The sequence below is a fragment of the Zootoca vivipara genome, chromosome 10 (assembly GCF_963506605.1).
Source record: "Zootoca vivipara chromosome 10, rZooViv1.1, whole genome shotgun sequence".
In the NCBI taxonomy this organism is placed as follows: Eukaryota; Metazoa; Chordata; class Lepidosauria; order Squamata; family Lacertidae; genus Zootoca; species Zootoca vivipara.
Genome location: NC_083285.1, coordinates 20,491,956 through 20,518,613, shown reverse-complemented (window position 1 = coordinate 20,518,613; position 26,658 = coordinate 20,491,956). Strand labels below are relative to the sequence as shown.

General features: G+C 41.7%; 1 protein-coding gene across 2 annotated transcripts; it reads left to right on the top strand.

The window, feature by feature from the left end:
• Nucleotides 1–370: 370 nt before the first annotated feature.
• LOC118091113 (uncharacterized) lies at nucleotides 371–22,493 on the top strand. 2 transcript variants are annotated; one of them, XM_060279593.1, is made up of 11 exons: nucleotides 371–634; nucleotides 3,118–3,207; nucleotides 3,852–3,959; nucleotides 6,385–6,469; nucleotides 8,381–8,442; nucleotides 10,870–11,052; nucleotides 12,433–12,515; nucleotides 15,299–15,375; nucleotides 16,722–16,859; nucleotides 17,761–17,793; nucleotides 20,536–22,493. In XM_060279593.1, the coding sequence occupies exons 1-11, from the start codon at nucleotides 407–409 to the stop codon at nucleotides 20,598–20,600; spliced, it is 1,152 nt and encodes a 383-aa protein (XP_060135576.1). In that variant the 5' UTR covers nucleotides 371–406; the 3' UTR covers nucleotides 20,601–22,493. The 2 variants fall into 2 exon arrangements, with proteins under 2 accessions (XP_060135576.1, XP_060135577.1); XM_060279594.1 differs by lacking the exon at nucleotides 16,722–16,859.
• The last annotated feature ends 4,165 nt before the right edge of the window (nucleotides 22,494–26,658 follow it).

The following is a 26,658-nucleotide window of genomic DNA, read 5'->3' as shown; positions in this document are numbered from 1 at the left end:
GCAACAGTGACGTCGGAAGCAGGCAGAGTTGCACGGGAGATTTCCCCACGTACAAAACACGTCCATCTGCGTTGCCGCAAAGGCGAAACTATCCCCATTGTTTTAATTTAAAAAAATTGCATTGTCTGCCAAGCGGCCCAACTCTCCCTACTGAATGCAAACGTCTGGTGGAGACGCCATGAGGATTTTTATATGGTTCTGTCCATTTCTGACGGTGCAAAACGCCCCCCCAAAAAATCAAACAGGAACCCCAGACAGAAAGTGGGGGGCTGGGGTGCCGTGCGTTACTCCGGCCCCTTTCCCGCCCGTTTCCATGGCTGCGGCTCCGAAGCGCGTGGGGGGGGGAGGCTGCCATGGCGACCGCGCCGCGCTGGGCTCGCCTGTTTCACGCGCCTCGGCCACCGCAATGGAGCAAAGTCGCCTCTCTCTGCAGGGCCGGAGGCAAGGCGGGAGCCCGGCGCCTCCCTCGACCGGCACGAAGTCCGCCTTCGCCAAGAGCGCCGGGGCGGAGGACGAGGCCGAGCTCGAAGCCGCCGTCTCCAAGCTCGTCTGCAAAGTTGGGCGCGTCCAGACGGAAGCGCGCACGTATCTGCACTCGGCCATAGGCTGTGAGCGGGCCAAGCGCTGGCGGGAGGTAACGGGCGCCTCTGCCTCCTCCCGGCTCGCTAGGGCGGCTGCCCGGGTTGCGCGAGAGCGCGCGTAATGGCGCGCCTCTCAAAGCTGCGCGTGGTGAATCCTTCGAGCTCCACGGGTCGAATCCATAGCTGCCAAGTTCTCCCTTTTTTTAAGGGAAATTCCCTTATGCTGAATAGGCTTCCTCGCGAGAAAAGGGAAAACTTGGCAGCTATGGTCGAATCCGGCTGTGGAAAACTTCGGGGGGGGGATTCATGTTTCGGATTTAATCATCTGGCTTGACCCGCGTGAAGACGTTTCACCCGTTTCCATGTTGGATGAGCTGCACATTCGTTTGTGTGTGACGTAGGGTTCCACACGTCATTTCTCTATTTTAAATAGGGACGTCCTAATCTTTATCATTTATTTATTATTATTATTTATTGAGTTTTGTATATACTGCCCTATACCCGGAGGTCTCAGGGTAGCTCGCAGAATAAAATCAAAATATAAAACCACAAAATACATAACCAAAATAAAAACAGCAACCCAATGACCCGCTCCCCCGCTCAAAAACCCACACCCCACATTTTAAAAGGGCATAAGTAAGAATACATATTTTGTTTTTACCTATTTCTGTTGTGAACTGTTTTAAATCTTCTTCTTCTTCTTCTTCTTCTTCTTCTTCTTCTTCTTCTTCTTCTTCTTCTTCTTCTTCTTCTTCTTCTTCTTCTTCTTCTTCTTCTTCTTCTTCTTCTTCTTCTTCTTCTTCTTCTTCTTCTTCTTCTTCTTCTTCTTCTTCTTCTTACCTCACCCATCTGACTGGGTTGCCCAGCCACTCTGGGCAGCTTACAAAAAAACAATAAAATGTTAAACATTTTTTTTAAAAAAAAAACCCTATAGAGGGCAAGTCTTCAGATGGCCCAGAGGTCGCATAACTCCTAAATCCTAAAATGATGAAAACAGACGTCCTAAGGAAAAGTGGGTTATTCTGAGAGGTGAATCTTCTCGCTGCTTTCTCACAGCAGGGAAGATGTCCTCACTCAGAAGGTCAGCTGGTTTGGCATCTCGCTACCAAAGGCACACACCCAACAAGCCTTAGTTTAGAACAGTGGTTCCCAACAGGTGGTCCGGGGACCCCCAGGGGTCCGCGAGCTATGCCAGAGGGGTCCGCAAGATGCTATTAGAATAAAAAATATATTAAATATATTTCGTATGATAACAGATTTTTTGTTTTGACCACTTCCTGCATGAGCAGAGTCTAGCGCAAAACTAGAATTAGATAGAGGCAGTAGTTCTGCTGTATGCCATTAGGTGGCGATTTACAAACACTACTGTTTTGCAAAGAGGCAGCGCGCGCATTCTACTAACGCTCACCTCCCCAAGATGCTTTGCACGCGTCGGCTTCATTTGTGCGCTACTGCGCAGGTACCCTGTCTTCTCCATTCCCCTCCCTCCTCCCTGCCGCGCGCTGCCTCTTTGCAAAACAGTAGTGTTTGTAAACAAAGCGTTGTTTTTTGCGGAAGCTACAGTTTGTGTAGTTAAAAATGGACCGTTGGTTAAAAAGTGGTTCGTTAAAACGACAAAGGCCTACAGATGAAGAGGAAGAACTGTAAAAAAACATATAAATATAAAATATAAAAAGACTCTTAATTTGGCTCTCACTTTTTAATTTTAGGGTTAGGAATTAATGGGGGTCCTTGTCACAATAGCGGCTCGATGAGGGGTCCTCGAGAAAATTTTGTTGGGAACCCCTGGTTTAGAAGGAGAGGTGGCAGTTGTTCCTATCAAGTGAAAATCGGCAGGCTGCTGTTAACCAGGGAAGGGCAAATGGTTTCTTTTTCTCTGCCTTAGGACGGGGGGGGGGGTATTTCCCCCCTGCTCGGGTTTTGCCACAGTTGTGCCACACTTTTCTCTCCCAGCAAGCTCAAAGCAGCGTACATGCTTCTCCCCCATCTCATTTAACCCCTACAACAACCCTTTGAGGTTGGTTAGGCTGAGAGATTGTGACTGGCCCAAGGTCACCACCAGTGAGCTTCATGGCTGCGCAGGGATTCGAACCCTGGTCTCCAGGTCCTAATTCAACACTAACCACCACACCATTTGGAGACACTAAACTTTTGCATTCCTTCTAGGATTACAGTCATTTGTTTTCTTCCTTTGACACAGTGGTGTGGCAGAGCTTGAGAGAAATGGAATGCCTATTGTGATTTTCCTTTCCTTTCTTAATACAGTAGTACTGTTTTTAAATGAGTGCTTTATACACGAGTCATATTGGATACAAATACACACTGTTGTGTGTATACATATGCATACATATACACAAATATACACACAATTATATTTCATTCGTATGAATCTTGCAACAATTTTTTGGTAAACAAAAAATTGCAACTGCTCTGACCTGCTTTTTGTTTTTGAAACAGAATTTTTGTTACTTGCAGAAGAAGTTGGACATTTTCACCCCAGCTTTAGGTCCTTATTGTATTTTTATTTTGTTTTCAGGCAATTGAAAACTATAGAAAGCTGCTATCTTGCATGAACACAATGAAGTTTCCTGCAGAATATGTTCCTGGTCATAGCTGTATACGGCTGGTAATTTCAGTTTAGCATTTAAAGCAAAAATAGGACCAAGCACACACTATTAAGCACACACTTGTGGGTTTGGCTGCAAAGCATGGGTTGGTTTTTGATTGATATTTGTATAATTAGTATGGTGCCCAAGCTTCCTATGGCTGTTATGGCGGTTGTTTGGTTTTTACGGTATCCAGGCAGCCCCCAGCTTACATGCGCTCCAATATGTGAGCAACCATGTATATGTATGTGCATTGCGATGAACCTGGAAGTGACCTGGAAACGTCATAAGGATGTCACTGAAGCATCACTAAAAGTATGGAACGGGTGGGGGTGGGGTGGAACAGAATGGTGTTTGCAGGCTTTTTCAATGGGTTTCAATTATATGTGATTTCACCAACATGAAACGTTCACCACCTTGAAATGTAACCCCCGTGTAAATGGGTGTGTGTGCCTCTGTAATCTATATTGTCTTTTAAACATTGGGGGAATAGTTATGCTTGATTATTAGTCCCAATAGTCCTGGTTGCATTCTTATTTCATAGCACAAAATCTTCTTATAGTGGGTATTACTCGTTATTTTGAGCTTCTGGTGCTGTTTTAATCATACCAGTACTAAAATATTATAAATACTGTAATGTGCTATCCTGGTTCTTATATTTTAGGTGTTTGAAACCTATTATCATCTAGGAGTTGCTCTCCAAAAATTAGATTTGCACCGTGATGCTTTCGAAGCGTTTACTAATGCAATAGAAGCTGCAAATGTCCCCAAGGTATGGAACTTCCATAACATTTGTATTATGTGTACAATTTGTACAGCGGTTCTGTATCGTAGGGAGAGAAACATATTGTTTTCATTTGATTGTTACATTTAGAGAAGTTTAATGAATCAAAGGAATGCATTTTTAGATGCATTGTTCATGTACATAATTTTTAAATAGTATACTATTCACCCCATGATTAGGAGGAATTAGGTTAACAAGGTAGTGTTGTGGTAACATTTAACAATTACTGTATATCACATGAGAAATAACACCTAAATAAGTATTTTGGCATTGGCGACGCTTAGCAAGAACTAATTTCTCAAAATGTTAGGATATTTTATGCCGTAGTTATTCCCAAACTTTTTCCCCCGCTGACAAATCGAAAATTGCTCAGAGTCTTGGCAAATTGCTTAATTGTATCTGCTTGCTGTAGCAATTGTAATGTGCTATGCTAGAAACTATATGAATTGTAATTGTATCTTTCTTTATTGCTTCTTTTATTTATTATATATTTTATCATATTGCGATTTGAATTCCATAGAATACAACTTGTAATGCAACAAAACACAATTTAAGACCATTGTGTGAGCAAATTTTTATTTTGAAAGCATGGTGCAGAGAAAAAAAAGTTTGAGAACCACTGCTGTAGTCACTTAAGTAGTATTGATAATGTTATTTAGTACATTGATTAGACATTATGTAGGCATTGGGGCTTTATTGGGGCCCCATAGTTTTTTGGCTTTTTTTAAAGTAAGTGTCTAGCTGTCCTAGAAAGAAAGTTGTGCAGCAAAATGTGCAGATACCCTTCTAAGCAATTTCTGTGAAATGAGCCATCCTGGCTACTCCCACCTGTTTCTAGCCAATGAGTGAAGTGAGAGCTGTGATTGATAAGTGAGCACCAGGCAATAGAAATCCTTGTTGTTTTCTCCTCCCCTTTAGTGCCCTTTTCCTGCTTCTGTCTTATTTTCCAGGCCATGATAGTTTGCCTTCCCTGTCCCTCTAGCAACCAAAATGCATCTTAATCTGAGATCAGGTAGTCACTAGAAGTTATCTTCTGCAGATATTACACAATAAGTGTGGGTGGATGTTTAGAAATCCTCTTCCCTCAAAAAGCCAAATGTGTAAACTTTGCAAAAAGCATAGGCATCTTTCCTGCTGTGCCAAAGTCCAGGCTTTCATTAAGAATTCATTTCATAATTAACTCACAGTACAATGGTATACATGCCCACTTAGAAGTAGGTCTCTTTGTGTTTAATGGGGCTTGTTCCCAAATAGTCAGATGCATGATGGCAGCCTAGGCTTTGGTTTAGGGGTGGCATTGGGGGGGAATTATTGTGCCTTTTCCAGCTGTATGGTGGAAACTCAACAAGTTAATCCTTTTCTAGAGATGCAGTCATGGGGGAAGCTTCACCATGAACGGCAGCTGTTCCCCCACAAGATCCTTTTAAAAATAAAATAAAAATGGTGCTACATTGGCCACCCTCCAGTTCTCAGGTACAAAGGGAAGTAATCAGAATGAATTAAATATTTTGTTAGAAGATCAGCGATTTCACATGTGAGTTCTTTAAGAACTCTTGGATGGATAACAGCTGGATGTGATCATTTGTTTATATTGAATTTGTCAGTGATACCGAAAACTTCATTTTTTCACCTGCCTCAGTTCTTCAGACCTGCTCAGGGATCTGCCGTACATCTTCTTTAGTCAAGACAGATGCAAAGAATTAATTCAGCTTCTCTGCAATCTCATTTTCCTCCTTTAGCACCCCTTTAACTCCCTTGTTGTCCAAAGGCTGTAGTCCTGTTCATACTTATCTGGGAGTAAGTCCCATTGCGTTAAGCGGAACACCTAGGTAACTACTGTTGAACTTAACATACTCTCAGACATGCTTCTGCATCTAACATTGCACTTTTAGGTATGGAAAAAGGAGAGTGTGTATTGTTTTGCCTTCAAATTTTATTTCTGTGATCTATTTATACTTCAGATTAAACGTAAGTTATTATAAGTGTTGTTAGTGCCTTTGTAGTTCCCATACAATCTCATTAAATTCTGTCTTCGTTCCTTTTTCTCTGCAAGGGAATAAATTGATTTATATGAGGCATGCTGCTAATGTTATAGTTCCTTGTCTAGCCCCTTGGGTTCTAATGTTTTTTAAACTCAGTACAATTATGGGAAACACTGCACTGGAATGATGACATAAATCTTCCCCGTAGGAGTCTGAACAGTCTGGGGAGTAATCTCATAGAACCCCGCTGAGGTAAATAAGACCAGTAATTTGAAATAAATAAAAGAGCAATGGAGCTAATGTGAATGGCTCAAGAGTTCCATTAGATTCACAATGGCAGTGTTTATGTGGCATAGCTGTGTAGATCACATTGCAGGGCTGTATTAAATATAATAATATTGCAGCTCACAAGAGTATCCTCTTTTCTCCAGCGTGTCTGTCATGTTGGCTGCGTTACAGGCTCCTACTACCAGACACCTGCGTTTGCGAGGAGAGCTTATGCATATGTAAAATGCGGTAAGACATATTGCTTCTGTAGCCAAGCTCAATAAGCATGCTTGTGTAGGAAAAGTAATAAGTCAAATTGAAATATATTCTGCCCGCCTTGGCATCACCATGGAACAGCGTGATAAGATCTGAGTTTGGATTCTACAGTGTTATGAGTCTGTCTTACGTGCCAAAGGCAGATGTTCTTCTAAATTCGGTGAATTTATCAACAGGTAGTGTGCGGATTGGGATCACACCAACTGTGACCCCCTACTTCCCCTGGGCTGTATATATTCATCTGAAGATCTTCACAGAGTTGCATACATGTTCTGTATCTTGCTGTGATGCATCCTGTATTCTGATGTGAATGGTCAGTGTTCCTAGTGTGTCTGGGATTTGACACCTGTGCACTGAATCAATTCAAATCAATCCTCAACCGGCTGATATTTTTGTAATGTAAGTTCAGAATCATTAAGGAGGTGGGAACCCTCTCTCTCTAAAAGAAACCTCTACCTGGCTATTTCAACCACTTACTTCAGAGATGAAGCCTGTTTTGCAATTAGTCCGAAAACAATCCAGCTCTGTTAAGATGCCATATTTTACAGATCTTGAATTCCCTTTAAAATGAGGCTTCACTTTCACCCTTGTGTCTCTTTGAAACCATTTAACTAAAAAGTCTAAAGATTCTCTCAGATTTTCTTTTCCACAGGGAGCTCTGCACATGCTCTGAAAACTAGATTCTATGCAAGTAGGTAGAATGTAACTAGATAAGTTAGATTGACTTTTTTATTTAATTGGAAGACTCTCTGTATATGACTTTGTTTCATTCCATTTCCCTACAAATAAGGTCCTTTATAGTTTGGCATTGGCTTCATTGCTTTTAAAAGGCAGCTCCATGGAATTTCTCGCTTCAGTCTTCCTCGTGTACTTGCATGGTTGTTAGGCTATCCTTTAGTGTTCCAAGCATAGTTGAGACGAGTCTCTAAAATTTGCAGGAGGATGATAGTGGAAGGGGAGTAGGTGAGACAAAGGTTTTGCTTGGGCTTGTTCCAGCTTGTTTACATAGCACTAAACCATTGATTTTAGCATTACAGTGGACCCTCTGGATATGAACTTAATTCGTTCTGGGGGTCCTTACATACCCTGAAAAGTCTGCAACATGAGGCGCTGCTTCTGCGTGCACACACGCAGCGCGATAGAGCGCTTCTGCGCATGTGCACAGAGTGCTTCTGCACATGCACATGCGGCGAAACCCGGAAGTATACACTTCCGGGTTTGCCGTGTTCCCAACCTGAGAGTTACGTTACCCAAAGGTAACGTAACCCGAGGATCCACTCTACGTGCCAACCAGTTGAATGGCAACTCAACATTTTCTGGCCCTACAGGTAGCCTTGTCTTTGGGTTTATTAACAAAATGTAGTTTGCAGTGATAAGATTGGTTACTTGCTAAAGTTATCAGTTGGCCTTCATGCTGAGTTATACTAGTAAGGCTGTGGCCCATTTCACACGCTACATTAAACAGTAGTTAAAAACAAACCATAATTTAATGCAAATGTACAGGATTCTTGTGCGTGCTGCCAAGAAGTTCACTCTCTGCTCCTCCCTGTGGGTTCATGGTTTATTTCTTTCCAAACAAACTACTAGTGGTAACTAAGGTTGGTTCTTGGCTTACTGCTTATGGCTTGTTTGGAGAGAAACAAACCTTGAACCAGGTTCAGATGTGGCAGCTTAGCAGGAGCAGAGGAGGAGGGAAGCAAGAACTTTTCACCAGCATGCCCAAGTACATAGTGCATTCATACTAAACCATAGTTTGTTTTTCATTATAATTTAATGTGATGTGCAAACCAAGCCTGTATGTGCACTAATGAAAAGCAGCAAGTTGATATAATATTTTGTGGTGGTTGATAATCATAGAAGAAACTCTCTCTGCTCTGTTTCTAGGCAAAATCAAAAAAGCAATATGTGATGCTACAAGAGCTGTGGATTTAGACCCCAGGAATCCTGTGAGTAGTAATGCTGTGGTTCATGTAACTATAGGATTTGCTGTATGTACATTTTATACTCTTGTAGAATTTTAAGATTTTTATTCGGGAAAATTGTGCCATATTTTCTAGATTTGTCAGTAAGAGGTAAGCCCAAATAAATACACGAATTTCTTTGCAGACTCATGAAGAGTTGAAGCAAGCATCCATGTCCAAGGCCTCAGTTGCACAAAGCCATTTCATGATTTGATAAAAATTACACTGCTGCACCATAAAACTGATTTTATAAACACAAGCTGATGCGGTAAACATTTGCTATACAGTACTATGTCTATGAATCTAGTAGAACTTGCTGTTACTTGAGCACAAACATATTGTTGCACTCTCCCTGTTTCTCTTGAGTGATGAAAAATTCCAGGGCTCAGCACGTACAGTAGCTGAATTTGGTTTCCTTTGGAAGAAGGACACTAGATGCTTACAGTGTTTTGTAATGTTTTAGTTTATTTACAGATATACAGGTTGGGTATAGGAGAAGGTACATCTTTAACATTCATATCAGCCAACCAAATCTACCACCCTTCATCTGATCTCCAGAGAGAAGCAGCTCTGAATCTCCTGATGCTGTTAGCTTATAAAGGAATTACAAACTCCTATTTCTCTGTGTATGTTTCTCTGTCTGTCTTAGTCCTTAGTCAAATCTAAACCTTCTTTTGTTTCTTTTCACACAGAGGCACACAGGAGTTAACACTCCTTTATTATCTTCAGGATTCTGGCGGGGAGTTGCCTTAATCCACATGAATTGCCCTGTTCTCAGAAATCTAACAGCAAGATGTATAACAATGTAAAAACATGTACAGTGCTTACACTGGATTAATAATACTTCCTAAATCTGTGGTTCCCAAACTCCTCTCCCACCCTGCAGACCACTTGGAAATTCCTGAGGCTCTTGGTGAACTACTTAATATATTTTTGGGTGTTCTACTAATCAAAACACATACATAATTCATATTTTAATAACCGTAGTCTTGCCTTTTTAGTACAATGGATGAATAATCCCCCATGCTGGCTTCGCCATAGACCTGAGGCCAAGATGCTGGTGATTTTTAAAAGGAAAAAGTAGCAGTCTGCACCAGCACCATATTACAGAAATCAATAAAGACTGGAGCCTCTTTGCCCTGTGTGATGATTTGCCCCTTGTCAAAGCATTCTCTACCTCTTATCATTGCAAAAAGTCAATCCAATGCCAGGACCAAGTCTTGATATTCTTGGTGGGTCATCTGGAGTGGAGCTCACAGACCACAGTTTGAGAAAGGTTTAAAATGCAATGGTGTGGCTTCAGTCATGATCTCGCCACAATTTGCATCTACACTGGCTCTCTGTTAGTTTCTGATTGCAAAGTGCTAGTTTTAACCTCTAAAGCTCTTAAGTTGGTTGGGTTGTGGCTATCGAAAATATTGGACCTGCTTTTCACCTTAAATCAGTGGCAGAGGTTCTTCTCTGTTTCCTTCTCTATTTGGAGGTGAGGAGTGTAGAGAAGCATAATGGCTGTGGGATGCCTAGGAAACATCTTTTCTAAGTATGTCTTCCTACTGTGCCTGGTGCTGGTGGAAGGCTGCTGTTCTCTTGTGACTTTCATTGAAGTGTTCCTTTAAAGTAGACTAGTTCAGCTGTTTTCTCTGTTTATTTCATAGCTTAATCATTGTGTGATTTGTGTTTGTAGAACTTATATATACAGTGGAACCTCGGTTTACGAATTTTTGGTTTACGAACGCTGTGGACCCATCTGGAACGGATTAATTCACTTTCCATTACTTTCAATGGGAAAGTTCGCTTCAGTTTATGAATGCTTCAGTTTATGAACAGACTTCCGGAACCAATTACACCCATGCTTCGGGTTAAGTACGCTTCAGGTTGAGTACTCCGCAGACCCGTCTGGAATGGATTAATCCACTTTCCATTACTTTCAATGGGAAAGTTCGCTTCAGTTTATGAACGCTTCAGTTTATGAACAGACTTCCGGAACCAATTGTGTTCATAAACCGAGGTACCACTGTATATCATTGTTTTATTGTAAGCTGTTTCAAACTGTACAGTTTGGAGTTATGCTACCCTTGTAGCCTGTCTGTGATCTACGCAGTTCCTTCACCCATTTCATCTTTGTGGGAAGCCTTTGAAGTAAGTTAGGAGCTGAAAAGTAGTGACTTCTGGTGAGGGGCAGTAGTAATATGCTGAAGATCCCAGGTTGAATCCCAGGTAGAGCTGGGCATTCCCCCTGAAAACCTAGAGAGCTGCTGCCACTCAATACTGAGCTTGACTTTCCTAAGGTGAGCTCCATCCGTGAGTGGGGATTTGAACCTGGTAGTTAAAGCTACCTGTGGATTTAAGCCGTGATTTAGACAAAACACATTTTTTCAGTTTATGCTGACTGCTATACTTTTTATTTCCTAGGATGTGTACTGTATCAGAGCTCTTGCATGGAGCTCAGCAAAAGAAAAAATGAGAGCCCTTACTGATTTGAACTTTAGTTTCAAGCTGAATTCATCTCATATTTGCACTATGATCTTAAGGGGAGCTATTTTAAACTCCCTTGGGAAACTGCCTCCTCCGAAGAAAAATAAAGATCATGAAAAGGTAAATGGCATTGTCCTGGAACTTATGGTTTTCATTGGTTTGCCTCATAATTGCCTCTGAAGGGGCTACCAGATTTTATCCAATTCTGGAAAAGGTCTAGCACAAAACAACAAACACTGGACCTATTAGTATGTAATTTGACAGACTTTAGCTACTTGCTAGGGGCTATTCAGCTATAGATCTCACACTCATTACTGTCAATAAGCTGGGGAAGTTGTAATCATATTAAAATAATAATTATAATAGTGAATTGGAGGGCTGCAACGCTTTGTTTTTCTGAATTGGGATTTGTTTTGTGACCCTGAGCCAAATTGGAGACTCAAAAATTGGTTTCTACTGTCTCAGGCTGTTTTTTTTCAGAATGTTGAGTGGGAGTCGTGCTCGGTGCACACCTCTTGTTTCCATATCTATTAATTTCATGTTCTTCACCACACAGCTCCTCATTGAGGGTAAAGAAACAAGCACTGTTTGTGATTGTGTATGATTACCGTGGCATGGCAGGCTAATCACCTATGTGACTAGAAAGGCTATAGCCAGCAGCAGCATTTTAATACATTCAGGTTATCATGTGAAAACTGTATTTACTGTGGATAGAATGTTATGTAGCCTGGTTCTGTTTCCTTGTCAGATATTGAAAATCTTTTCTCTCTGTGTGTAATATTAATAAGACAGTGGCTGTGAAATCTACGCATTGGAACCCCCTCATGTTTCTTTTCAGGGTTTCAGTGCTTCACACGATCATTAAAGAAGCCATCTCTTGACATCTACAGATATGATTACATTTCTAGTGTTTCTGTTCTGATTAACTCTGAAATTCTTAAGGAAGTGTGACACCAGCCACCCACTTGCATGCTTTTTAAGTTCAATGTTATTCTATGACGTAGGAAAGTTGAATGCAAGGTTTTCCCCATGATGACACAGTTTGAACAGCATTTTTATATTCTTTACGAAAGCATTATCCTCTGTATCTAGCGCTACAGTAGATACATCCCCACTTTTAAATGACTCTATATGTTACATCCTTGAAGGAAAGCCTCCATTGTGTTTGCATAACTGCCTATCTGTAGAATGGCTAGTAGTGCTGGCATTGCAATACTAAGAAAGGACCAAGTGATCTGCTATAGGCACAGCCTAAAATAGTCTTTCCGCTAATTTTCATCCCTGGCAATGAAAACAAAAACCAAGATCCTCTATTCCAGTATCAAATTCTGAGTTATCCAGATTCTAAATAAATAAGTCAATTTACAGCATTGCACCTTTTAGAAATCCTACATGTGCTCTTAATCAACCCTTATATTCCAATGTCTAGTAGTACTGATTTTTCTGAACACACTGGTATCTGTCTCTGAAGATTATTTAATTGTTTTTGTATCCCAATAGGCATCTAATATTTCCTGGGAAAGTAGGAATTTCTTTGATGTGGAAGATTTTTATAGTCCCAAAATTTCTTCATTCTATGATAAGTGAGTAGGAACGCAAGCAGCTGCTGCATGCAGTATAAAATTGCATGATAGCAAATGCAAACTATTGGAGGGGACGCTGTGCTTTTGAAAAGGGCTTGAAGTAGCGAAGTAATCTCTTTGCACTTATTCCATTTCAGTTCGTATCTTCCACTGTAGTTGCAGCAGCACTGTACTTCGCTGAGAAGCTGGATTTCTCCTTCAGGGGAATTTAAAACAACAACAACCAGGAAAAGCCATCTGGGGAATGGGTAACTTGAAGTGCTGCTGGGATATATTTAACCATTCTCCATTCCAAATCCCTTTCCTGGCAGCATTCATCCCCACTGACATGGGATTTTCAAATAACTTGAGAGATAATTTGGAGTGAGGAAGTAGCAATGGATTCCCAATTGCCCTCTCCTGAAGTGGCTTTTCTTGCTATACACAAAGGATGATTGGTGTGTGTTTGTGTATTTACATCATGTTTATTTCTGTGTAATGTGTAGTTTGATTTTCAAAGAACAATTCCAGGATTTCACAACATACTCATGTGAAGTGCATTAAGTGTGTGCATCCACAGTGATATTGGGTCAGAATGAATCAACTGCAGAATCATTCCTTCACTACCAGAAATGCACAGGGTGAATGTACTCTTAAATAACATATACAATTGATTAGGGAATGAATAATACACAGACACATTATCATCATCATTATTTATTAACATGTAATTTGGATTTTTAAAATATCTGCTATAATATTCTTTTTTTTCTTTTTTAAAAAAGCATGTTTGAAAATTAAATCTGACCTTTTATATATAACCTTCATAAAAATGAATGAATAGCCCTCTTTTGGGGGGAGCTGGAGAGCCAGTGTGGTGTAGTGGTTAAGAGCAGTAGACTCGTAATCTGGTGAACTGGGTTCACGTCCCTGCTCCTCCACATGCAACTGCTGGGCTAGTCACACTTCTTTGAAGTCTCTCAGCCTCACTCACCTCACAGAGTGTTTGTTGTGGGGAGGAAGGGAAATGAGATTGTTAGCCACTTTGAGACTCCTTGGGGTAGTGATAAAGCAGGATTTCAAATCCAAACTCCTCCTCCTCCTCCTCCTCCTCCTCCTCCTCCTCCTCCTCCTCCTCCTCCTCCTCCTCCTCCTCCTTCTCCTCCTCTTCTTTTGAAATGCTGTTTTCAAGAAAGAATTGTGAGGCACATCACCACAGCTGTTATCCTCCAATCTATTTTATTGACTTTTTAATCCTATTTGATGCCTGGGCATTAACTGATTGCTGCAGTTTGCTCAGTTAGTACTCCAGCTATCAAAAAATGTGGTTACCTTAAGCAACTAGCGTGTACTTCATTTTAGGAAATATTTAAATAAGTAACTACCTGTAGATCTTTTTAAAAATTGATTAATGATTTCAGATGCCTTTTTTGATTATTTAAATCAATCCACCCTAGACATAAAGGGACCCCTGACCGTTAGGTCCAGTCGCAGACGACTCTGGGGTTGCGCTGCTCATCTCGCTTTACAGGCCGAGGAAGCTGGCGTTTGTCCGCAGACAGTTTTTCCGGGTCATGTGGCCAGCATGGCTAAGCCGCTTCTGATGAAACCAGAGCAGCGCACAAAAACCTTCCCACCGGAGCGCTACCTATTTATCTACTTGCTCTTTCATGCTTTCGAACTGCTACCGTGTTTCTCCTAAAATAAGACGTGCCTCTAAAATAAGCCATGGCACGATCTTTTAAAGGCAAAAAAATATAAGACATCCCCCCAAAATAAGACATGTTGGGGGTACCGGTACCTACCCGACCCAGCGGGAGCTGGCAAACACAGCAGCGCGCGCCGCGCCGAGCCCCAGCCCAGCGGGAGCCCCAGCACAGCGATGCGCCGAGCTCCGACTGAACGGGCCCCAGGACCCGGCAGCGGGTGGTGCGCGAAGCCGCAGCAGCCGGCAGGAGCCGGCAGCAGCCCCAGCAACGCCGCGCCGCACCGCGTCAAGCCCCGGGACCCAGCAGTGGGCTCAGCGGGCGACACGCGAAGACGCAGCAGCCGGCAGCAGCCCCAGCCCCAGCCGCGCCATGCCGCGTCAAGCCCAGGGACCCAGTAGTGGGCTCAGCGGGCGGCGCAAGAAAGCCCCGTACCATAGTTAAGGTAACAATGCTGTACCATGCTTAATTAAAAAATAATACATCCCCCGAAAATAAGCCACGATGTGGTTTTTTATAGGAAAAATGAATATAAGACGTGTCTTATTTTAGGAGAAACACGGTAGGTTGGCAGGAGCTGGGACCTAGCATCGGGAGCTCACCCTGTCGCGGGGGTTTGAACCACAGACCTCCTGATTGGCAAGCCCAAGGCTCAGTGGTTTAGACCACAACGTCACCTGCATCCCTACCCTAGACATACATTGACTTTAAAAAAAACTACATCTGGGCAGAAAGGCTTCTAAAATTATACATTAGCAGAGCGATCTTAGACATTTCTATTCAGAAGTAAGTCTGAAGGAGTTCAATGGGACTTTACTCGCAGGTAAATCGGGCACAGGATTGCAGCCCGAGGGAATTATACTCATGCTTGAAACCCCAGAGAGCTTCATTCAGCCATTGTAGACTGTATTACCGGTAATCTCGGCCAATGGCCTGTTTCCTTTGTCCTTACATCTAAAGCAGTTTCCTTTGTTCTTACGTTTTGTGATGTTGAATAAACCATGAAATGAAGGTAATAGTTCATAAATATATTACTATGCATAAATGTTAACAAAACCAGGTTCCTTATCTTCTGATGATTTTTTTATTTATTTGTAGATACCTCTGGTCTCTAAATGTTTTTCACACCGTAACTGAAATAGACCTGTTCGATGGAGCTAGATTCCTCTCCAACTGTAAGAGCCAGTAAATGTACTTAAAATGATTATGCTACAAATGCCCGCTTTGCTTTGCCTTTGAGTTAGTTGGATTCCTCGAAAATGTCCTTTGGTTATAGAAGCCTGCAGGAGCACCTCCCTCAGTGGGGTGAGTTTCAGCTATGTCCTCCTGGCAGCAGTGCCATTGCTACTTTACTAAGAGGGAGAGGGCAAGGCCATGGCTGCATGGCTGCTCTGGTGGAGACAGCAGAGTAGCTCCATTGGTGCATCAAGAAGCCCCAACCTCACCTGCCGCCTTTCCCCTCCCCTCCCCTCCCCTGTATGTGGCAGTGATGCTTCTGCCAGGAGGCTATTGCTGCCACCAGGTGAGACACCCCTGTAGGCTTAGAAAAATAGGATTGGAGAAGAAATTGCAGGAGATGAGTAGAAATACTTTGAGAGTCATGCTAGGGTTGGAAGGAAAACGCACGTTTTTAAAAGCATGCCTAGATCCTCTGGATCAGTAAATTCTCCTCAAAATGGGGAGGCTGAAATGCAGTATTTTAGAACAAACATCTGTATTTAATTTACGGAAAGCTGAGCAATGGAAGTCCCTGCCACAAGGAAAACACCGTGGCAAAGAATCCAGTAATAGCAACATAACATGATGTCTGCTGCCTTTATCTGCCACCATTTTGTCGCAGGCTCTGCCACTGCACCACCGTTTTGTCACCAGTGAGCTCAGTAATTTTCAACCCATCTCAAGCAGATCCTAGGGGGGAATTTTTTTTAAGCACGGTTTATGGGAAAGATGAACCCTCATGCCAGTTTTTGCTTTTGTTGTTCCTGAGTGCTCCCCATCTTTTACTGGAAAGACTAAAGGTTGTCTTCGGTGCTGTGAAAGCAGTATTCTACTTGAGCAACAGGACTTCTTCTCGTCTCCCCTCATGCCCCTGAAATTGATCTGGAGGGTCCCCCCAGCCTTCATCAGCAGAATTGGATGGTGTGGGACTGCAGGCGAAAGGAGGGAGAAGTTTCACTGCATAAGAATAAATATTTTGGAGAAGTGGAACAGCAGTGTTGGATACGACACACGACTGTGCTACGTGCACCTTAAATTGGGTTTTATTACGTAGAAAAATATGCCTCCTCAAGTCAGCAGCATTCTTAAAGTGACTACTGTTCTAGCAGTGAAAGCTGTACATACGGTACTATGAAACTTGTTTACTTTAACTTACATTCTGATTTCTGTTCTGCCTTAGCTAAGTATTTCGTGACTGTTTTTGTTTTACAGTTCGTTTTAATCCTTTAATTCAGAAAAACCTTTTCTTATAATATATATATATATATATTGCATAACATAATTTCTCATGTTTTTGAATTAGCCATTAACAAAAACAAAGAACAAAACCTGAGGAGACCATTTAAATGTGGCTCTCTGACAGTGTATTCCGACAACATTTCCTTATTAAGGCGAAAGATGTACTCACGGCAAAGCATGGCATCAGTCACAGGAATTACTGGTAAAAACTAAATAGATACTTCAACATAAGAAATAATAGGACGCTTTCTTGCTTCAAGCTTGGCAATGTAGTTGTGATTGTTAAGGTGCTTGCATTTGCACAGACTGAATCTTGCACACACAAACATATGCATGTACCTAGAGATGTCTGAGTATTTTGATGAAAACAGGGGTAGAAATTGCTGATGTTTGCTTATCAGTCCAGTGAATACAATTGCTATTCACTGTTGTTGCTTTGAGTCCACGATTGATATGTAATGGGTTAGGTTTCTCCCCCACCCCACCCCACCCCACCCATTCCCCTAAAAATGAATGGGGTGGAATAAGGCAATGGCCACATAATTCACATTATTAATTTTGTGAACGGTGTAAATTATATAATTTTATCACAGCAGGCAGCAGGACAATGTTTTGGATGGAGGATAAACTGTGGCAGAACAAAACTCTATGATTCTATGAAAATAGCTCAGTTGGTTTAGAGCGTGGTGCTTATAATACCAAGCCTGCAGGTTCGATCCCTGTAAGGGCAGCTGCATACTCCTGCATAATCTCTTCCAACTCATATGATTCAATGCTCAAGAAACAGTGTTGCATGCAACACCCCCACATTCCCCCTTCCACCCTTATAGACAGGCCTTCTGCTATGTGAGGGTGATTCAAGGAAGTTGAAGAATAGGAATAAAGTCCTGAAAACAATATATGCTATATTAAAACCTGTGAAAAGAGAAGTCCGCAGTAATTTCCTTAAACAGTCACAAAATAACCCAAATACTACACTGCATATTTATAAAACACATTGATAATATTTGCTGTTATGTGTGCAGTTGCTTTTTAAATGCATCCTAACACTTGCTTTTCTGTATTATTATTATTATGCCTGAATACTGGATTGGTGCTCTCAGGGAAGAGTCGCTCCAGTTTATCATCAGCATCTGGTAATCATTTATTTTATTTTTTCATATTGTTAGAATTTGTACCAGAATTGTTTTTATATAAACACTCTCAAAATATTAAAGTGCTCATCAAGCCCTGGAAGCTTCAACAGAAGCTTCAGAAAGAAAACTTGGAAACATGATCTGCTTTGTATATTATAATATAGGCAATGTAATCCATCTTATCCCCTGGCAGGAATCTATGTTACAAGCAGCTGGAGCCACATTTATTTAAAGCCATATTGGCTTGTGAGTTGTGTGGTTCCCCCTGCTGCCATACTCTACCTTTCTCTTAGATCAGTCTGTAGTAATATAATCATCCTGCCACAAAATAAATCAACTGGCTTCTGCAGACCGGTGGTATAAAATATTACAGGATTTCAGGCAGGAAGCTGATTAGAAATGAAGCTGTGTAAAAGCCCACAACCTCTGCAGGTGCAAACAGTATTTAAAGTAGAATCACATGTGACTTCCCTGATAGCAGCACGAGCAGAAATCATCATGAATGCACAATAAGAATGATGTCTGCAGAGTTCCGAAGACTACACTGGATTTATACAATGCTGTCCTAATACAGTCATACCTCGCTTAAAGTACGCCTCGGTTTGAGTATTTTCAGTTTAAGTACTCCGTGGACCCGTCTGGAACGGATTAATCCACTTTCCATTACTTTAAATGGGAAACGTTCGCTTCAGGTTAAGTACGCTTCAGTTTAAGTACTCCACGGACCGTCTGGAACGGATTAATCCACTTTCCATTACTTTCAATGGGAAAGTTCGCTTCAGGTTAAGTATACTTCAGGTTAAGATCAGACTTCTGGAACCAATTGTGTTTGTAAACCGAGGTACCACTAAATCATATCATTTGCCCCCCCTTTTTTATTACTGTGCCTGACTACTGTATTGGTGTTCTCAGTGAAGAAAGACTCACATTTGTCAGCTACACAGAAATCTGGTAATTAGTTTTTCTTACCATGATTATTGTTTTTCTATAAACCATCTCAAAAAGGTTGCATTTGAAGGCCTTAAAAACAGAAGCTGCAGAAATGAAACCTGAGAGTATGGTGCACTTTGTACATTGTGGGGAATGCAGTGCAACCTCAGCACATGGCAGGAATCCTTTCGCCAAGCAACTGTACTATCTCTTCCCACCCCCCACCCCCCAATGCAGCATGCCTGCCATTTGCCAGAGTACTACCTGTGAGATGCAGTGCCATATGGCTAGCAATTCTTGGAAACTTGAAACCCCCTGCTGTCTTCTGAGCTTCTTTAGGCCCTGGCCATTTCAATTAATAAGGCATCTTAGTTTTCTATAGTTTACTGGGCCTGGATTATTCCTTGGAAGGAATACTTAGAGACAGGTAACTCTCAAGTCAACCACCATACAGAGGCTGCAGTCGCACCCTGCAATGGTAGCGCAGAAAAATAAATGCTACAGATCTAAATAAACACCACCTTCACCTAGCGATAAGGAATGACACAAGGCTGATGTTTGCTGAACACCCTTGGGTCAAGATTAGATGCACTATTGGCCCCAGGATCCTAATCTGCCTGGGAGTATTTCTTATAGTGCACAAGTATGACTTCCTAGAAGCATGATCAGTAGAGGGGCTACGGAGTGTATTGCCTAGATTATTATGCCCAGGCTCACCACGTCCCTAGCAATGGTATAGGAGCCCTTTCTCTGCATGGAGCAGCTTCCTTGGGCCAGTAACCTTCCATAGGATAGTCAGGAGGTCCACCCTCCACCTTCATGTGACATTCAAAGAGCATTAAGTTTGCTTCTTAAGAATCATGCAATGGATCCTGCAATGAGTACCACAAAGCTTTTTCCTCCCACCATGTTCCAAAGATACTGCTCCTTTCAATGCCTTTGCTCTCTATTCTGCAACCCTATCGACTGACAACTGAAAGTTGGACTTACCATGATCTAGGTATGGGGGAGAAATTCAATTTAGTTTGCATTTAAAGGTGAACCTACATAGTTTGCACTTTCCCAAGCAATATGCAAACTGAAACATTTCCTACAAAAGTTGCACCTTTTTGAATTTTGCAGTGCCAAATAATGTGTATCCCTTAGCTGTTTTAAGTCTTATGTGTTCAGTTTATCCATATGTTTTATCTTATGATAGTTTGTGAAGGAAATAAAATGTGATACTTTGTATGAAAATGCATATACTAGGGTTATGTTTGCATTGAAACACACTTATAGGTGCAAATAACCTACAAAAATGGATTATAGTAAGGAAAGGTGTTTTAGAAAAAGCATGTGTATTAGGCAAAACTGCGTACAAATGTTTGTATAAAAAGAAATTCACACTAAAGTGCTGATGAATTTTCATGAGGATTTGTAAAAACAACAGCAACCCAAAATTGTTGAGGAGAACTGAACTTGAGATTGAAAAATGAGAAACAGATAAACTTGATAGATTCACCATGGCTACTGTGAAGTACTCTTCTAGTAAACAAGGAGTGAATCAGACTACGTAGCTCACACACACAATAGGGGAACAACCAGATCATTGAGAGTGGTTTGGATGTTTCCGCTGCACAATTCACCACGGTAGTTTCTTAGTTAAGGACGCTGCTGTAGTCTTACTTTCCCTAAACAATGACTTTTTGTTTATAAGAGATATTATTTAAATTAGGCTGGAGTCCATTTGAAAATTGGTGATGGTTAAACTAATGCAAAAATACAGAAGAGAGAATGCTGAATACAGTAACCCCTCCTCTCCCTCTTCCTTAGGCAGTGAAAATTTAAAGAAAACTGTGGCAAAAAGAACAAGTTCATTTACAGGCTGGGAGGCATGAAGAAGAAAACAGCTTTCAACAGGATCATGGTGGCCTAGTACACGTGGCAAAGTATCAAGTGATGTTTTTGGCAGTGGAGCTTAAAATATGCTATATTTTAAAACTGGCATTCTTTAAAATGTATTCCGTTCCTTAGTAAAGGGCTTTATTTAATATATGCATATGCTAAGTGTGTTTGTATTGTACCTCCTTGGTGCGGCTCTCAGGATCCTCACTTGTTTGTGGGTGGCATGACAAAACCTACGCCGGCCCCAAATCTATTTGCATTGTGCATTTACACTGTTATGGGGGATGAGGCATGATTCATCTTCAAGTCCTAAAGAGAAAACACAGCTTGATATTATAACTGGAGAGGGCCCATAAGACTTTTCAAAATAAGCGTGAGTGACTTGAACTTGCCCATTGACCACATTATGCAGTGCTATAACATTACTCATTTATATCAATTCAGAACACTCTGCATAAAATTGATTCTGAACAGGAAGGGAAATACCTGTACTCTTAGTGGTACCACACACACCTCACTTTTTGTCCCCTTGACGCACCCAAAAGGCATCTAACAAAAATTTCAAAACAATATTCTGTCTAAATAGCATAACATGAAAGCAAGTGGAACAAAGTTTTTTCAGGCTTGAAAACTTTCTAGGCTGGGTTATTATGCCTATGAGCATAATAACTGTTTCTCGGTCTTTCTGTTTATTACCAAAAATAGTAGTGCAGTTCTAGTCTTGAATACACCTCTTGGATTTTGCTAATGTGAATATGCCTTGCCCTGCTTTAGCCAAGGTGATTGAATCATGCCATAAATTTCGCACGAACCTCTTGGTACATAAAGTCTAAAAGAGCAAAACCAATAAAACTTTTTGATGCTGCTTTGGAGTATACCAATATTGACTATATTTTCCCTGTCTTTATTAGTGAAAGGATTTATTTTTTTATTTATTTGCCAGCTGGTGTGTGGCATGCTTAGGATTTTGTGCAGTGCTCTTTCACAGTGCAATGACAACTTCATATTGAAGTCAGAAATTCATAGAGGCATAAACACAGCTGCTTATACCCATAAAATAACTTGTTTACAAGGGGAGGCATAATCAGTACTATCAAGTGTTTTGTCAATTACATTAAAAAGAGAAACAGAAAACAATATGTATTTGACAGGAGACCATTTTAAGATATTATATTTGCATAATGCACATCTTTTTACGTTGTGCGAAGCAGTGAGACACAGAAAGAATGGTATCCATTATTCATGATTTGAAGTAAAGCATTGCATGGAAACGCAGGGCTGAGACTTCTGATGTTTGCAGACTTGTTTCTTTCTTGCTTGGGAAATTATGGTCAATTATTGTTGTTTTGCTGTTTAACTACATCTTGTTCCTTGAATGGATGACATCCCTTTCATACGGTCTTCTAGTTAGCACAGATCAGCACCAATGTTTTTGACATCTCACGATGACATCTCAGGGAATAAATGCTCCTGTAGATCCGCTCAGCCAACAAGCTAGTTTAAGCAATAGCCGTTTGGATTGGCGACAATCTGCGAGGCTTCCAAAGCAATAACAGGCCTGTAGATATAAGTGTTAAATAAGAAATGAAATGTTTGTTAAGGTGATATGAAAAGGATTGAATTATGTTTGTTAAGAGAAAAATAAGAGGATTGAAGTATGATATAGAAATTACTGAGGATGATATACAATGGAACGCAGTTAGAAAGGACAGGAGGAAGTCAACAATGATAGGATATTATGGTTTCTTTTTCCTTTTTGTATTTTGTTTTGGTATTTTTTCTTTTTGTGCTTTATGTGATTTTTTGTATCTTTGTGTTTTATGTGTTTTTCAGTGTTATAAAATCAATAAATATATTTGGAAACAAAAAACAGGCCTGCTCCGTAGAAGAGCTGCAGATTTGCCTGTCTCAACAATAGGACTTATATGTGAACGTACATAAGATTAGGCTGTAAAAGGTAATTTGAACATGAATGGGGATAATTTAGTTGTTAATGCCAATGTAAACTACTCAGGTGGCCCAGTGCAGCAGTGTTTTCAGGCACTGGCATGCCTACAAAGCTTCACTGACTGTGAAAGGGATTAAATCCATCCACTAGTGAGAAAGATGTCCTATTTGCGCAGTTCTCCTAAAACGTGCCTCTATATCTAGAGAGACCTGTGCTGTGCAGTTCGCATGACACTTAATGATTTCTGAGCTGTCACTCAGAAAATATAGAGTTTGTTCCTGAATATTGGACACACACCAATATTTATATACCATACACTTACACAGGAACAAATACGGTATGAGACCAAGCTTAGGATCTTCCTACCGGTAGTAAAAGGAAAATATACCTGTAATGCGGGACCCAGGTGGCGCTGTGGTTAAACCACTGAGCCTAGGGCTTGCTGATCAGAAGGTCGGCAGTTCGAATCCCTGTGACGGGGTGAGCTCCCGTTGCTTGGTCCCAGCTCCTGCCAACCTAGCAGTTTGAAAGCACATCAAAATGCAAGTAGATAAATAGGAACCGCTACAGCGGGAAGGTAAACGGCGTTTCCATGTGCTGCTCTGGTTTGCCAGAAGCGGCTTTGTCATGCTGGCCACATGACCTGGAAGCTATACGCCGGCTCCCTCGGCCAATAATGCGAGATGAGCGCGCAACCCCAGAGTCGGTCACGACTGGACCTAATGGTCAGGGGTCCCTTTACCTTTACCTTACCAGTAATGCAGAACAAAGAATATAGGACCCTGTCAGCTCTACACATTTAGCACACTTATTGTGCAAGCCAGAAGGACTAGGAATGAAAAGTTAACTACTCTGGGGCAAAAAATAGAGATGTGGTCAGGAGTGCGAACCTGGCCCTGCGACTGGGTGGCTGGGGCCATGGGTGCCACAGGGTGCATGGCCCTGGCACTGAAATTTGTAGGTGCTCAGGGCCCCAGGGAGTTAGCACCTATGGGTGGGGTTTGATTTTCGTATGCTTCAGATTCTGTCAGCGAAGCTCAGATGCTGACAGGAGAAGAAGAAACAGGCATAGAGAGAGAGAACAGTTAAGAGCGGAAGGCAGAGAGGAGGGGGAGAGCAGCTGTAATCTGAGCTCTGAACAAAGGGGAGACAAAGGACAGGGCCAGAGTGACATTGGAATGCAGGAAGCATTCTCTCCCTCATCTCCTAGGATCTCAAAAGAGGCTGAGACAGAGACACAGGTGAAAGATACTGGAAAAGAAGGTGGGGGCTTCTGTGCTGTGGAAGAGGGAGGAGCTCAGTCTGGGCAGCTCCATCTTCTGGGGATGAGTAGAGGAGCTCCGTCCTAGTTTGTTGTTTTAGCAATAAATCTGAAATAATTAACAGCCAGAGTCATCTCGCATTTGTGGGTGAGACCAAGCCATAACAGATTCATAGGACCCTGCACATTAATTAATTAATGCCTTTACCCTTCCTAGATCCTAATTGTTATTTAAAATAATTATTGTCCATCTTTAGCACAAATACTGCTGTCTGGCTCATCATTTATGTGGGTCCATGTGCACCTTGCATTTGTACATGCTCCTTTTGAGCTACAACATTATAAACAATAGCTTCCAAATTTAATTTGTAAGGGATCCCTTAATAATCTGCCCCTTCCTCCTGCGGTTGCTTTTGAGTATCAGCTCAGAGTTTACTGGAAACATTTTATCAAAGAAAAAGTAGAAAGTGATGTGCAAGGTAAATAGCTTTCAGCTTTACTGCTAATATATGCCAGTGTGCGTCTTCGTGATTCAGTTTGTTTCCTGGTGCTGAACCCTTATGTAGTCATGCTCCAATCTTAATACAGCAAGTTCATCTTGATCAGGGATCTGAAGGACTCATAAGCAAAAGGCAAAGTTAATAAGAATGACCAAGATTTCATTATTTTCTTTTCCCTACCGCACTCAGGGAACTAAATTATCTTTTAGGTGGCAGAACAGATGTATCATAATGTGAATTTTAGAAATCATTTTGGAAGATTAATTCAATAAAATGGGGGAAAACATGTTTCAAGAAGTCAGGTGAGAACCAAAGCAGAAGTATGAATACTTGGGATTTATTAAAAGGATTGAAATGTGAATTTTATCTGCCCTTATGCGTATCAGCTGAGAATCTGAAATGCTTCTATATGGTAGGTATGTTCCTTGCCATCTGCTGGCAGAAATGTACTGCTTCAGGTACTTAAAATACAGTGTGCCTTGATCTTTTTGTTTTGTAGCTGTCAATGAGCGGATGTGTAAAGGTAATATTTCCAATGCTGCTTAAATACATGAATCCCCTTTCCATGCACTGATAAGGGCTAATTCAGGTGTACCTGAAGCTATTTACTGGAGCTAATTTATATAATAGAAAGGTTGGGCTAGTGGTCCTACAATCTCAGGCTCCATCTGCACTAAATGTTCAAAGCAGTGGCATGGCACCTTAAACAGTGTGGCTTCCCCCAAAGAATCTTGGGAGAATGGCTACTTCTTGATGTGGTCTCGCCTGTTAATCATAAGCTCCTCTCCTCATGTTACAGGTTCAAGGTGACTGGGAACTTTTAACTCCTCTGCCCTCAGATACGGAATGTGTCATCACCTATGCAAAGGAATTTTACTGTCATGATATCTGAGCCTCAGGGTATAGTGGGTTAAACCCATAACTCCCGATGGACAGACAGGTGAAACTATGCACCCCATATAACATGCAAACAGCCCATCTAAACAAAGCTAGAAAGATAGGCATTTCAATGCAAGCAAAATGCAACAGTTCATGACATTAGGCCTTCACAGTTGGTCTTAGCAAAATACTTGCAACAACTTAAGGAACGTTGTTGATTGATTGAATTTACATCCTGCAGATGGGGGCAGATATAGCCACATTAAAGAGTTACAGTTAAAAACATTCTAAGAGCAATGACTATGGAACCCACATATTTCAGTCTGTGATGTCAGGGTTGCCAGGAAATTTATTCCTCATTCACCAAATGCCTGGGCAAACAGGTGCATTCTTGAATTCCTCCTGAAAGTTAAAGATGGAGACACATGCACCTCATTAGGGAAGGCATACCACAGATGAGGGACAACCACTGAAAAGGCCCCGTCACAGGATAGCACCAGCAAGGCAGTCCCACCAGCAGTGCAATCCTATATGTCCCTATTTACCAGAAGCAAGCCTTTTGGAATTCAAGGAGACTGTCTGCTGACTAGACATATGTAGGACTGGCCTGTAAATGTATGTTGTGCTGCATTTTAATAGCAGCGGGGGCTTTGGGGTTGGCATTCTGAAAAAGACCAGTCGTACTGATTTAGAGGTGCCATGGCGTCATGCGTGCTTCTAGTAGCAGAATAGGAAGAAGCTGCATTAAATTATGGATGGAGAAGCTGGGATGCTTCCATTTCCTTAAAGCAGCCTTGCTGATGCAACATTTTATTACGGTTAGCTGCATTTACTTTGCATCATGTCAAGGGAATCTGTGACCCATTTTTGAGATTGTTGGCACGAATATTTCCCCCGGGGGGGGGGCTTCCATCACTGTATCTGTGCCATGTCCCTTGCCTTGATTTCTTCGAAGGCAGATGTTCCTGAAATTGTTGAAGTCCTGAAATTCTAAAGAACGGAAGTACAGTAATTCAGTAGTGAGTCACCAGCCACACACCTATGCATGCCTTTTCTCTCAAAAGACCATCATGCATACATCTCCTTTCACTTCCCTGCCCTCCTCCCTTTATACCACACTTCCCACCCCCCACAGCACCCCACTACTCCCTGCTGTCCTCCATCACCCCTCCAACTTACCAGGTGATGTTTCAGGCAGCCACTGTGTTCATTTCGTAAAAACGCCTCTCTGCTTCACACGGCACCCAGAGGCATTCTGGGGGGAATAAAGATGGCATATTGCTGAAGGCTGGTGCTGCGAAGTTAATTTAAATCTTGTGGGCACTGAGAGAAGTGCTGCTGACACCAGGTTCCAGGTAATCATAATGTGCAGGTAGATGTAAAAATGGCCTTGGTCCAGTATACCTAAAGGAGCGTCTTCACCCCCATTGTTCTGCCCAGACACTGAGGTCCAGCGCCGAGGG

Excerpts from the sequence above, each read along its gene's own strand:
- LOC118091113 (XM_060279593.1), top strand. The coding sequence starts at position 407 with ATGGAGCAAAGTCGCCTCTCTCTGCAGGGCCGGAGGCAAGGCGGGAGC. Across the intron at positions 635-3,117 it reads GGGCCAAGCGCTGGCGGGAG|GCAATTGAAAACTATAGAAA; the intron begins GTAACGGGCGCC and ends TTTTGTTTTCAG. Across the intron at positions 15,376-16,721 it reads AGCTAGATTCCTCTCCAACT|CCATTAACAAAAACAAAGAA; the intron begins GTAAGAGCCAGT and ends TTTTTGAATTAG.